Raw genomic sequence first — 14,078 nt, 5'->3', positions numbered from 1 at the left:
CAGAGGAGTCCTGTGTAACTCCACGGCCCTTGGAAGAAAACGGCTTCAAGTTTTCAACTCTCTATCCAGCCTATGGAAGAAACTCAGGAAGTTGCAGATAATGACTGCAGGTGTATCAGGTGTATCCCAGGGAGTGGAGAAAACTGTCTTTCCCCGTCTTCTCTTCCCTCATTTGTCTAAAAGTCTGAATGATCTTTCTCCTTCTCAGACTCAAAACAAGCAGTGCCCTAACCCCTGGGAGCAGAGGACTGCTCCTCGGTGGAGCACTGAGCATCATGTCACACTGAGCATGATGCCCCAGACAGCTGGAATGAGCCTTGGCTTTCATTCACCCCTCTGAATGGGCAGGAGAGGGCTCTGAACTATTCGACCCACCTACTGTCCTGAACACTCTTGGTGAGCCAGCTGAGACTGAGAGACGCTTCACGGAGGGAGTTGTAAGCTTTCTAGAATGTGAAGAACAAATGGCTCAGAATTAACAATCATAGAAGGCAGGTCATCTTTCCTTCTCAGAGGTTGTGCATGGGCTTTGAAGCCCTCCACCATGACAGGATGTCTTGCGCACACTGGACTGGCCAGCAAGAACAACGCTGCAACAGGATCCTTCTGCACACGTTTATTGGGAGAGCTTGATTGTAGAGGTGAAGAGACCCCGAGCCCAGAACTGGTGCTGCTTATATAGGCCTAGGAGAGGCGTGTCTCACACCCGGATTGGTTATGCACTATGCCTCATTTGCATGTTCCTCATCTGATTGGCTACTCTCTCTCAGTATCTCACAGTACCTCATTAACACTCATTTGCATGTCTCACATCTGATTGGTTATTCTCTCAGTACCTCATTATCATACCTCATTTGCATGTCTCACATCTGATTGGTTAACTCTCTTAGTACTTTGCAGAGCCTCATTATCATTCCCCAGGCCAGGCAGTGTTTTGGTGGAAAAACTTTACTGCATAAGTAAGCATTGGTCGTTTGCCCAAACTTATGCGTGGTGGCCAGCAGAAGCCTGCGCCACTCTGCAACGGCACATGTGGCTTCCCATAAGGATGAAAAGCAAATAGGCTGAAACCCTTTCGGAACAATTTACCTCTGCACCATCGCCCAGGAAGCTCTCCACAAATTGGGGCTGTATCTTAGAACTGTCTTTCAGACAGCCCCTAGCTGTGGGAGGAGAGCACCAACTGCCACAGCAGGGAAAGAGCCACGGTCCACACTTCCCAGGCCCACTACCACCCTTCTCTATTTGTCACCAATAAAGACAGAGCAAGTCTCTCAAGGTCTGGACTGATCAATGTACCCATCTTCTGTCCACTACACACTTCATTGCCCACATCTGGCTCTTGGGAGCCTTGCTAGGGACTGCCAATGAGGAGGGGACACTGACAAACCTCAAGCTCACAGCTACCTCGTGACAGAGGGAGATTTATGTACCAGCAGGTAAGTTAAGGTGTCGTTGGATCCCCGGTGAGAGCCACTGCTGTGACCTCATGTGGAGAGCAGAAATGGACTGTGGGCTTCCCCTAAGGAAGAATCTGTTTTCTGCCTCTGTAGCACAGATGTTCCCTAGGGATGCAGTGCAGAGAAAACCAGACAGGAATGGATCAGGGTATGCAGTGTGCTCACTCAAGTGCCTGAGCAGAGAAGTGGTGCAGCCCTGTGGTCCCAAGCTCTGTTTCCTTATTGGCTGAATGAAGACTTGCACCACCTTAAGAGACTCCACTGGCTAAATAGTTCATGGCATCCATCACCTGCTTTTCCAGTCTGATAGGGTACCCAGCACCATGGTGGCTCACATCTGTTTAACTCTAGTTACTAGAGATCTGACGCCCCCTTCTGACCTCCATGGGTACTGCATGCACATGGTGCCCAGACACCCATGCAGGCAAAACTCCCACACATGTTAAATAATTCTAAAAAAAAGATTAAGTATGGCAAAAGGTAGCTACTGTTGCCATACTAGGAAAAGACAAAATAGCTTTGTGAGACCATGGTGTGTGTGTGTGTGTGTGTATGGGTGGAGTCCTGAAAGGTCAGAGAAGCCAGGGCAAGACCACAATAGAATTCACACACCAGATCTTTGATTTTTCTTGGAAAGGCAACTGAATCAAAGGCACTGAAGGCATTTAGGACAACTCTGGAGTTAGACTGAAGAGCTTGTGAGGCCCCTCCCCTGCTGGCCTCTAAAAAGATGTCCTATGCAGAAGGAGATGGAGCCCCATGGTGTAGCACTTCTCTAGGAACTAATAAACCTTGGCCTTGAGCCCCCAACACTGACAGATCAAAAGCCAGGAATGGCGCTGTTCTTGTAATCCCAGCATTTTGCCCAGTGAGGTGGGAGGATTTCTTTGAGTTCAAGACCAGCCTGAGCTACACAGTAAGCTCCATCCCAACCTGGGATACAGAGTACAACTCTAAAAACCACTAACTAAATCAAAATGGCCACGGGCAGTGTGGGCTGGGCGTGGAGAGGGCACTCACCAGTGTCAGCTCTGCAGTCTGATGTGTGAGTTTGAATCTCAGCTCACCTCTCAATCTGTGAGTCCCTGGGTAAATCAGTTCATTTAGAAGTGATGGGAACGGGCAAGCACGGACGTTTAGGAATTGTTCCATAAGTGCCAGGCGACATCATGACTATTTCTGGTCTAGATCCAGTAGGTCACTAAGTCTTAAAACTCTCCACATAATTTGCCTCAGAGAAGTTGTCTTTGCAGAGGAAAGTCAGTGAATCTAGAAGCCCAGAGACTACTGGCTGGGGGAAGATTAAGGTTGGAACACCCTGGGCTGGCCCTCTGCTCCTCCCCACAGCCGGGACACTGTATTTCTACGGCTATGTGTGCAGCTCAGGCTCAGCAGCACGGCAGCCTGCAAGGTAGGTCTCTTGCCTGGGTGTGGAGCAGACCAGGTGCTCGTGACCCAAGAAGATTCTGACACGAGAGTGGCCTACTGGGACCCAACCTGCCTGGTACTAAGGGTCCCTTCCCAGGCAGACTTTTGCTTGGACACTTCGGTCCCTTACAGGGCTTCTGATTTTCTTAGATTGAGTTACTTTTTGCCAAAAACTCGATAACCGAAAATGGGTCCAGGCGCAGCTCCAGGCACTTTGTTCACAGTGGTGAAGGTGTCTGGAAGCTGAGTGACAGAGCAGGGCTGCCACCCCCCTGCTATAGCCCCAAGGGCAGCATGTGACCTACCTACCCTCTGAAGCAAGACACCTGGGCCTTACAGGGTCTCTAGAACCACATTTCCAGCTAGAATAAAATGCTCATCCAGATTAAGGGGGGAAAAAAGTTCCCTAAAAAAAAAACAATGTTCTCTAAGAGCTTTTGTAAGCCTTACCCATCGAGGGGTGGGGAAGGAACCCCACTGCCCAGCAGAACGCCAGGATCTGGGTCAGGGTTCTCTTGCCACCTCTGTGTACCAGCTGGGTGGCCTTTCCCCAACCTCTGGTTCTTTTTGTTTGGGGCAGTCTCACAGTGTATTCCAGGCTAGCCATGATTCTCTTGTGCCAACCTCCTCAGGGCTGGCCAATTTAGCCTTATCAGTTGACTCTCAATTTCCTCACCTGAAAAACAAGACAACCTCATTGGCCACAGCACAGACTGTCCCACACTCTCTACACGCCGTACTAGCTTTCTCTCTCATTACCACCACAAATGCCATTTCAAACGCCTCTTCCTCAGCCTTCCCCAAATCCACATCACGTCCCTACCACCCCTTTATGAGTACTTGAGCTAGCTCCTCAGACCATTTCCACCCTCCTCCACTCCTGCTACCGGGAAGGTTGGCATCCACTCTCAGTATCAGACTCCTCCTGAGCCAAGCCCTGGCACCACCCACTGTCAATGCATCTGATCTAAAACGGTGCTTAAGGGAGCCAACCTGACAGGGGGAGAAGCAGATAAAAGACTGTGTAGCCGGGAAGGTTTTGTTTTTTATAGTCTTTCTGGATACTCTTAGGCAGCTTTCTATGTGTAGCTGAATGGGAGCTCAAAGTTGCAATTTTCCTGCCAAAGCCTCCAAGAACCTGGATGCCAGGCATGTGCCATCATTTCCAGCATCCCCCTGAGGATCTTGGATACCAATCTCATTTTGTGTGCAGGCCTGAATCCTTCCTTAGCAAGGTCACACAGCTCGTTTAACAGTGACACAGTTCCTGTCAATTCAATGTTTTGCCTTTCAAAGCTTTGTTCTTTCTTCTAAGTTCCATTATGTCTAGTACAGCAAGAACTCAAGAAGTCCTAGACATGGTGGTGCACATGTAATCCCAGCACTCGGGAGGCAGAGGCAAGCAGATCTTTCTGAGTTCAAGGCCAGTTTGGTCTACACAGTGAGTTCCAAAATGGCCAGAGCTACATACATAGAGAAAACCAGTTTCAAAACCAAAACACGATGAATGAGCAAGGAAACTAAGATCTATATGCACAGCACCTCCAATGCTAAACCATGTTTTGTAAGAGTTCATGATCTGTGTAGCTGTACCCCCCTGAAAATACAGGAGATGCTTAACCTGCTGGGCACACACACACACAGCTGGCATCGTTAGCTTAGCAGCTGATTTCTAGCAATTGGTGAAATACAAATTCCAACCCTGACCTTTCATCTTAATCCTACAACCCAATCCTCCTCCCAGTGCCACACTGTAGAAGACAGATCCTGGTGTCCAACTTAGAGCTAAGGATTGTAGTGACCTTGAGCGCCTCAGTCTACCCCGCCTTCCCTCCTGTGGGCCCAGCTCCAGCCCTGGGAACTAGGTAAGTAACTCAGTCCTGCCCTCTTCTGTTGTGCGCTAGAAGTTCCCTGTGACTGCTTCAAAGGCGGGAAAACAGCCTACTCTTCTCCAATCTCGCACGCTGCCCAATGGCTTCACTGCATTAGATCCTAAGTAGAAGTAACTGTGGTTGCTGTTAAAGGGAACAAAAAGAAGACTCTAAAGAGATGGCCTTCCCCGTCAGAACACTGGAGTGCTGTCCAAGTTCCCGGCAGATGTAGCAGACAGACATGTTCAGTCCGAACTGTATAAAGTTCATGATTAAGGGCATAATTTTTGCCATCAAAATCCCATCCTTGGGCCTGAAGAGAAGACTCAGTGGCTAAGGGTTCATCCTGCTCTTCCAGAGGACCCGGCATCTCCCAGCAGCCACACTAGCCAGCTTACAGCTGCAGGAGACTCTACTTCCTTTCCTAGCTCCTGAAGGCACCACCCACATGTGGCATACATTCTCACAGGCATCTTTAAAAATCCCCAGGGCTGGAAGGATGGATGACTCTGTGAGCACGTATTTACTCTTCCAGAGAACTGAGTTCCATTCCCAGCACCCCTGTGAGGGAGCTCATGGCTGCCTGGAACTCCAGCCCCAGACAGGTCTTCTCTGGTGCCCACACTCACACTTTTCTGTTTTTAATGACCCACTCTGGAGCTGGAGAGAGATGGCTCAGTGATTAGGACCACTGATTGCTCTTCCACAGGACACAGGTGCAATCCCCAGCACCCATATGATGGTTCACAACTGTCTGGAACTCCAGTCCCAGATTAAACACTTTCTTCTCCCCAGACACATGGCACAGACACCCATACAGGAAGAACACCCATGCAGGAAGAAAATAAATTTTTAAAAATATCCTACCTTACCTACAAATACTTTGTATTACAAGTACTAATCGCATGTAAACCTCTAAGAATCATGTCTGGCCGGCAGTGACACAAAAGGGTTTTTCTAAAAACTCAACAGTGGCCAATCAGACAGTGGGTTTGAGGTTTTGCTGTTGTGCCTGACAACCAGCATTGGATCCCTGGACCTACATGGCAGAACCAACTCCCCCAAATTGCCCTGACCCCTCAACTCACGCACTCACATGCAAATGCAACAAAACTTTGTTGAGACACAATAGAAATATAAAGTAAAAAGCAGCCTGAGAGCTGGTGCCATACTGCACATAGGTTCTCTACCCCAGTTCGTGTTACCGTTCTTAACAATCGTTTCCCCAGGCTCACTCCAGACTGGCCCACAAAAAGAACGTGAAGTGATCATCTCCTGTTTGCATCCCTAAGACCCAGCAGATTTGGATTCAGCTAAGTGCCCACTGTCCTCAATCCTCTTCCAGTGAAGACGGTTCTGGGGGAAGAACAGTGAGGTTTCCCGTGAGCACCTCAGCCCGACCAAAGCCAGCCACCCACATCAAGAGGACCCTTTCTCTCACCTCTGCTCTCCCTGGGGTCAGTACATAAACCTACTCTAAGTTAAAACTATCACCAACTTGACAGGGTAGAGTCACTTGGAGGCAAATCTGTGAGCGGCTTCTCTAGATTGCTGAATCAAATACAGATGCAGCCTGACCTCCAGCTACTGCTGCTGCTGTGGCTTCCCCACATCAGACTTTACTCTCAAATGAACTGTAACTTCCATGTGCAGACATCTTGCTGCAACAAAGCAATGAACTAAGCCAGTGCACGGTATTTTCTCCCCTAGGAAGTCCTGGAGCCTTTAAAACTGCTGATGATCTTATTGAAAGTTGCCTCAACTATTGTTTTTCTGCTTTTGGCCCCTAAACAGGATGAACCCAGAAAAATACCAAAAGGCTCCATAACACTCAAGGAAACAAAATAGCACCATCTGGTGGCCACCGCTGGAGTAGCAGACAGAAAACAGGCTGTCAGTCTGAGAAATGAGCAGTTGGGCAAAGAGCTTTATCAGATTCACTACCTCATCCCTTCTCCAGCCTCAGCCTCCCCACCCACCCTACCCTTTATTTCTGGACACTACTCCACTTGATTCAGTGAAAAGTCCTGTTTGCGTTTGCTCGTTCAATGGATGGAGAGGGGAGGGATGTAGTGATAGAAACAGAGCAATGAGATAAGCAGGGGGCCTAAAAGCCTCCATGACCTATGTCAGTTTTCCAAGGCATGACAACTACTAAAAGCTGGTACCCAGGACTTGCTTCCTGCCTGTGAGTAGCCATGGCAATAGTACTGGGCATGTATTCTCAGCATCAGTGAGGCAATGGAATCAGAGCAGGAGGCATTCGACACAGAGGGCAGCCATTTCAAGACTTACACATGACCACTAGATTCTTCTCTGAAAGTCTCCTCACACCAGGGCCATACACACAATGGTTGGCCGGTACCTGTAGGTTGAACCCTAGGGCATATGTCCACCAGACTCAGATGAAGCAGGCTCACCAAACCTCATGGACAATATTCCTATTTCTCTGGAACCTGCAGGAAGTCCTAGGCAAGAAGTGGGACAGAGCAAAATGTTCTTAGAATAGACCCAGTCCCAAAGTTGGCCCTGCTAGGAAGGACTCTAATATCTCTGGGTTCCTCGTGCTGTACCACTTGCTCCTTACACTTGGTTTGAGGTTGGCGCTAAGTGACCACCACCTTGAGCATGGGAAGTACACTTCCAATTGCAGCAGGAAAGCTATAAGTGACGTTCATCCTGACTAGCTTAGGGTGCCTTGCAAGTTTTGACTGGCTTGGAAACACCAGACAACTCCCAGGCACCTGGGACTACTTTTGACGCCACCCCTGCATTTCCCCAGTCGACTATGCTCATGGTCATTGCCTAGAGAGCACTTAGAGCCTGCAGAGGCCCTCATCCCATATCAATTTCAAAGTACAATGAATACACATGGTTATGATGTAGGCTAAAATTAGATGCACATTTCTCCTTTTATCGTTTGCTGTCAGACCAGCAGCCCGGATCGTTTGTCCAGTCTTTTGTGCACGCTCACAGCAGAGTGGATGGGAAAGCACCGGCAGGGCAGCTCAGCACTGTTCTACCTCTAGCATGACGCTGGCCAGGGACTAATAAACTGATGGTCCATCTTACACTGGAAGGTAAATGTGTAACGTAACTGTTTCTATAAAACAGCCTTTCTGTAAAACAGCCCTGTGGTCTCTACTCACCTGAAACCAACCATGCAATGTCACTAATGCCATCCCTCTGTTGAAAGCAGGTTATTCAAACATTCACCACACGTGACCTCACCCACCACAGCCCTCTACCCTTTTTCTCAGAACTCCAACTTGGAGTGGGATTACTTCCGCTGCTGGCTGGCTTGACACGTCTCATCTATGCTGATGAAAACATGCAGGAACATTTGTATGTGCTATTTATACATGAAATTTGTTTACAAAGTCTGTAAATACCTTACAAATTGATTATGACTTAAAGATGGATTTACAACAGCATTGCGTTTTGCTTAGAACGTTTTAAGCAGCATTTTCTTTACAAGTTACACATGAAATCTCTCGAGGTTGAGAAACTTGGGCCACAGGCAAAGGAGTGAGGACAGAAGGCCCAAACGGGGAGAAGCCATCAACTCCGGTGTTTCAGTCACATTGAGGAAGGATGGCTCCAAACGCAGCCAGCCCATAACATGGACAATGGGGTCTTCAATGCTCTCTTCCGAAACTCTTCAACAAGCAATATTCCAGATTCTCTTTCTGCAGCATCATGGCAGAAGGAAACCTTTTCTGATGTTTCTGGAAGCCAAACCTAAGGCCTCTCTCTGGTCCTTGGCAAGTGGTTTTCCTGAGTTTCATCCCAGCTCAACAGAACATTTTAATATATGCTGACTAGCTTATGCCAGCTACTACTGCTCAGCTCTGGCTTCATGCTTTGTGCCCATTTAAAATGCCTGCTGTCCAATACACCTCCTGTTACATGTATATAGGAATCTATTAGAGTCAAATTACATGAACAACCCTAGGCAGGACTGGGCCCAGTAAAATACCCATGGGCACCAAAAACTTCTCCATGTCCATCCCAAGACACAAGCAGGTCTTCTAAGTCTGCCAAATATCCATTCAGATATAAGTGTGAAGAGGGCAATGCAGAAATCCACTGCACAAGGCCTCAGGGCTGGCAATGGCTCGTGGAGAAAGGTGCTTGTTGCAGAAGCCTGGTTAGGGTGGGAGAGAATAGAGTCCACAGGACTTTTACTTATGGCATGGCCCTGTTGAGAGGCCCAGTTTCTATCACGGCCACGGAAACCAATGCTGTTCCCCAGCTAACCACACACTAACCACCCACCAACACTGTTAGCACTTTGTCCCCAGGACGGCTGCTGCCGCCCCACAGTGCTCTTGACTCGGCATCCTAGGTGCTGGCATTACAACCCCACTTTCAGTGGTGGGCAGCCTGGATGCATCTTGGCCATTCTACCAAACCAGAAGCTATTAACCCCTCTCTTTCCGTGTTTTGATTTTTATATAGGCTCATGCTACTTAATCCAAGTGGATCTTCAACTGAGGCAAATCCGGGATTCCATGCTTAGTGACAGAATGAAGGTTTGTAGTTTTGTCCACCACTAAAACTGGAACTTCCCTCTGGTCTAGCTAGTAGACTTCTCTAGTCTATCTGCCCAATCTGCCATCGTCTTCCTGACTCAGGTGCTGACTCCAGGCCTCTCTCCTGCAGGGCCTCTTAAGGTAGAAACTCAGTGGCCATTTTACCTTCTTTCTTCATTTATCCAGCATTCCTCCATGGCAGTGGTTCTCAGCCTTCCTAACGCTGTGACTCTTTACCACAGTTTCTCAGGTTGGGGTGACTCCTGACCATAAAGTTATTTATTCCACTGCTATTTCCTAACTGTAACTTTGCTACTTGTTATGAATCGTTATGTATTTTTTGGAGACAGTGGTTTGCCAAAGGGATTGAGACCAACTCATTAAGAACCACTACTCTAAGCTTCAAAGCTAACATAATAAAATGTTTTGTTTTTATAGAACCTTAGCTTCTGTCCGGCACACAGGTGGCCTGAGTTGAAGCGGAATGTCTTCAATATGTGCAGTGTTTGGTACTGCACAAGGTAGGATGCAGAAGAGCACTGGCAGAACTGAAGCAATCCCAGGGTTCATTTCATTTTACACAGCTGACATTTCAGACTTGGTATCAACACATACAAACAAACCATGATTCCCACTTGGGAAGGGGACGGTTCTATTTCCTATCATATCAGCAAATCTGCTAATATCAGATACACATGATATACAAGGTATACAACAAGAAAAGCTGGTGAGGGCGCATATATGGTCCACTTGGCAGAGTGCTTGCCTGACATGCACAAGGCCCTCACATTTGATCCCTGGCACCACAGAAATTGGGCACAATGATGCACATGTTTTAGCTACAGAATTAAAAACATCGTCAGAACGAATTCAGAACGAATTCAGAAGTTCAAGGTCACTCTTGGCTACAGAGCTAGATTGGACCCCATTAAAACTCAAATGAATAAGCAAAACAACCATTAAGACCCAGAGGGAACTGGATGGTGGTGGTGGAACATGGCTTTAATCCCAGCACTCAGGAGGCAGAGGCAGGTGGATCTCTTAAGTGAGAGGCCAGTCTGATCTACAGAGTGAGCTCCAGGACAGCCAGGCCTACACAGAGGGCTTATCTCAATGGGTGAAAGTTCTCAACCATCAGACTGGGTTTTAGCAGCATCCCGTCTTCTTTGACACATATTTACTTCCTTGGACAGTGCCACGCATAGGAACCAGAGTCTTGCTTGTGCTCTCCCACTATGGTGCACCCCAGACTCAGTAATGCCCTCTTCAAAGCTTACTTTCATCCCCAGACAAGAAGAGACATCACAGCACTGCAGGACACTGCAGACCACTGGGTTATTCTTAAACAGATTTAATTATCTGGATTGCATAGGGGACAGTACATTTAAATTTTCGCTATTTCACAAACTGCTTTTTGATGTTTTATTAAAGGTCTGCTAACTCTGCCCACCATCAGGCTTATGGCTATAGACAGTGAGGAAAACAAGAGTTTGCAAGAACTTAGGAGAAGAGTGAGCAAGAGCCTGTTTTGCTCACAGGAAGTCTTTCTCTCTGCAGAACAGGGGGAAACTGGTATGGGCTGTCCACAACCAGAAAGACTGATGAAATTACACAGATGGCAGAGAAATCCCAGGCAGGCCCAAGGCTCCCCTCAACTGATACAACAGAACCGAGCCTCTAAGATGATGGACCACATCTCAACCAAACTTCCCTGTCAATTCAATTACGATAAAAGCATTCCATAGGAGAGCTGTCTTACAGTCTGGAGTGATTTGGGGACCACTCCAATATTCTGAGAGCTTACTGAAAAAGAACATGGCTTGAAGGACTGGCTCTGGTCTTTAAAGACAAGGATTCTTTATTAGTGGGGCATGAAGGCACAGGCCCACCCAGAGAATAAGGCTACAGAGTCTCCTAGAGCAAACACACTTCTGCTGCTGCCTGCCTGGGAAGAAGCAGAAGCAGACAGCCCTTCCGGCTCTGCAGCCCACAAGGGGGAGGGGCAGAAGAAGCTGTAGTCTAGTTTTAGAATAGGACCAAGGATTTATTATTCCACAATATAAACTGCAACATTTGATACATTCTACCAAAATAAAAGGGGGGGGGGGCTGAGTAGGGAGAAAGCCAAAATACAGCCGTGGCGGGCGATTACTTACAGCGCAGTCTCTTCCTACATCACTAGTGCAGTGACACCAGAAACTAGACATTGCTTTCTGTACATGAACCAAATGCTAAAGCACCAACACACTGTTTAGAAGTTTGTTTGTTTTAATTCCAGCCACTGACACCAACATAGAAGTTATTGCTGAGATAAATAAACCTAGCCTACCAGAAAGGAAAAGGGGAGAAAGAAAGGAACAAAAACCCCAAAGTAAAAACTTAAAATCCCCGAAATGTGGTGAGAGACAAAGGAGCGCGGCGGCTGCTCTGTGAGGGTTACTGGAATTCTGGTGCCCTGCTGGGCTCTGAAACTGAGTTGGACTCTTAAGCCGGTCTATCCCAGGCAGAAGTACAATGTTATGCTGTACACAAAAAGGTGCAAACTCCAATACCTTCGAAATCAGTAGAGACCCCTGCAAAAAACAGTCAGCATTTTAAACTTCAACAACCACAAACAGCTTTTAAGGAAAAAATTACAAAAAAGTGTCAAAATTTTTTTAGTTGTTTTTTCTTTTTTTCAAAGAGTTCTGGAAAAATGATCCCATAAGGAATAGAAATAGCACCGTGCACAGGCTGGCTTGCACCCAGTCCTGTAGCTTTGCTGAGATTGAGGAAGTCTTCTTTATTCGAGTCCTGAATTACATGAAGTGAGTGTGTGTTTGTTTTTACTTTCGGCTTGGTGCGTCCTTCCCAGTACAGCGCACACAGATGTAGTCTTCCTTCTCTGCCATCTCTGGAGAGACACCAACACAGACCTGGTGAAACCACTGATTGCAGCTGCCATCACACTGGACCCAGTCCACCTGGTTACAAAGAGCAGGGAGATGGGGGGTTCAGAGGAAACAATGCCATTCAAAATCGGGCAGGCCGTTTGCCACTGTCCCCGCACTGGGGCCTCTGGCACAACAGCTAACCACAGGAGTGTAGCTGGGAGGCAGAGTCACTCTTCAGGTTGTGCCTGCTTTGGGGTAGACAGTGCTGCCCTGTGACAGTAAGCAAAAGGGCACTCACTCCATCAGCATCCCTCCCACCTTCTGAGCGCCGGGACGGTGAAAGCTGGAGGAGCGAGAGAAGGAAAAAAGGAAGAACGAGAGTTTCTTCAAGAAAAGGAGGAGACCCAGGACGATGTTAAAAGCAGAGATTATCAGGAGGGGAGAACTGAGCAATCCACTCAGATCAGCTCAAAGCAGACAAGCAGAAGAGAAAGACCCAAGGAGACGAGGTCTAGCTTACAGGGTTTCTGAGTTAGGGGAAAGCGCGTCCTCTATGGCCCAAACCTCACTGACCTCATCTCCTTCTGGCTGCAGGCAGCTCACAGCTGGACAGATGGCATCTTCATCCTCAGAGTCCTCCTGTTCGGAGTAGGATGTGTCTGAGGGCAGGGAGTGAGTTTCGGCATTACGCACTAAGTCATAGCTACGCTCTCTTTCTAACTTGAAACTGTTCATGTCCTTGGGGTGACTCAGTTTGATTTTCTTCTTTTGGGGCGTCCGCATGTGTTTAACTCGATCCCACCGCTCACTGGGAAGGCCTTCTCTTTCTGGGCGCCTTTTCAGTTTCCTCTCAGGACTGTTGATTGCATCTCGTTTCCCTCGAAGGCAATCGTTCTGGGCGGGAGATGGCAAATTCAGTGTTAGCTCTCAGTTTGCCCATTACTAAAACTGAACTAAAGAAAAACGTACAAATGAGAACCCTGCATCCTAACTGCTGCTACCATCTCCACAGCTTCAGTCTCCACAGCCAGCTTAACTCCCTTCGCTCAGCATTGTTGGCGAGCTGGGGATACCAAACTTCAACGTGGCCTGATAGTACCAGCAGAGAAAAGACATACACATACCCTCCTTTTTATCAAATCCTTAGGTGAGTCGCTGGTTATGCTAAGCATTTGTGAAGGCTATCTATCGCAACCTCACAGGAGTAAGACGGCTAGGTTGGCTGTGGTCAATTTCAGGGTACCTTTCACACGGATCTTGTTCCTTGTGACTCAGTCTTCCCTGGTGTGTTTTTATCCTGATTACACTCTCAGGGGCACTGGTGACGGCTCTGTGCAGAGCCCAACTGAGCAGAAGCTGCTGCTGCTTCTTTGTTTTGTTTTGGTTTTTGTTTTTCGAGACAGGGTTTCTCTGTATAGCCTTGACTGTCCTGGAGCTCACTTTGTAGACCAGGCTGGCCTTGAACTCAGAAATCCGCCTGCCTCTGCCTCTGCCTCCCGAGTGCTGGGATCAAAGCACTGCGAGCAGAAGCTTCTCAGCAGTGCTGAGTCAGGGGATGCTACAGGGGCTGGGGAGGTGACTCAGCGGTCAGTGTGTCGTCTGCCATAAAAGCAAGAAGACCCCGAGTGTCAATGTCAATACTCAGAGGCTGTGGTGGCTCGTCTGTGGTTTCAGCCTTGCAAGGCAGAGATAAGGGATTCCTGAAAAAAGTTGGTCATCTGCTATCTCTGAGTCCAATTCAGAGATCCAATCTCAATGACTCAGGTGGAGAGCAATCCACAATTCTACACATCAACGTCAGGAACTGCATCCCAAGCATATGTGTGTGTGCACCTATACATACCCGTGTGAAAATATGCACATATAAACATACCACACAAAAATACACACGAGCCGGGCAGTGGTGGTGCA

General features: G+C 47.9%; 1 protein-coding gene across 1 annotated transcript in view; it reads right to left on the bottom strand.

The window, feature by feature from the left end:
- Nucleotides 1-11,544: 11,544 nt before the first annotated feature.
- Kdm5b (lysine demethylase 5B) overlaps nucleotides 11,545-14,078 on the bottom strand; it is a 74,928-nt gene continuing 72,394 nt past the window's right edge. Inside the window, exons 26-27 of the mRNA XM_021176317.2 lie at nucleotides 12,741-13,061; nucleotides 11,545-12,257 (exon numbers count right to left, since the gene is read on the bottom strand). Coding sequence (XP_021031976.1) covers nucleotides 12,120-12,257; nucleotides 12,741-13,061 — 459 coding nt within the window. The 3' untranslated portion in view covers nucleotides 11,545-12,119. The remainder of the gene's footprint in view (nucleotides 12,258-12,740; nucleotides 13,062-14,078) is intronic.

The sequence above is a fragment of the Mus caroli genome, chromosome 1 (genome assembly GCF_900094665.2).
Source record: "Mus caroli chromosome 1, CAROLI_EIJ_v1.1, whole genome shotgun sequence".
In the NCBI taxonomy this organism is placed as follows: Eukaryota; Metazoa; Chordata; class Mammalia; order Rodentia; family Muridae; genus Mus; species Mus caroli.
Note: the sequence above shows the minus strand (reverse complement) of the source record. Positions and strands in the feature narration are given on the sequence as shown.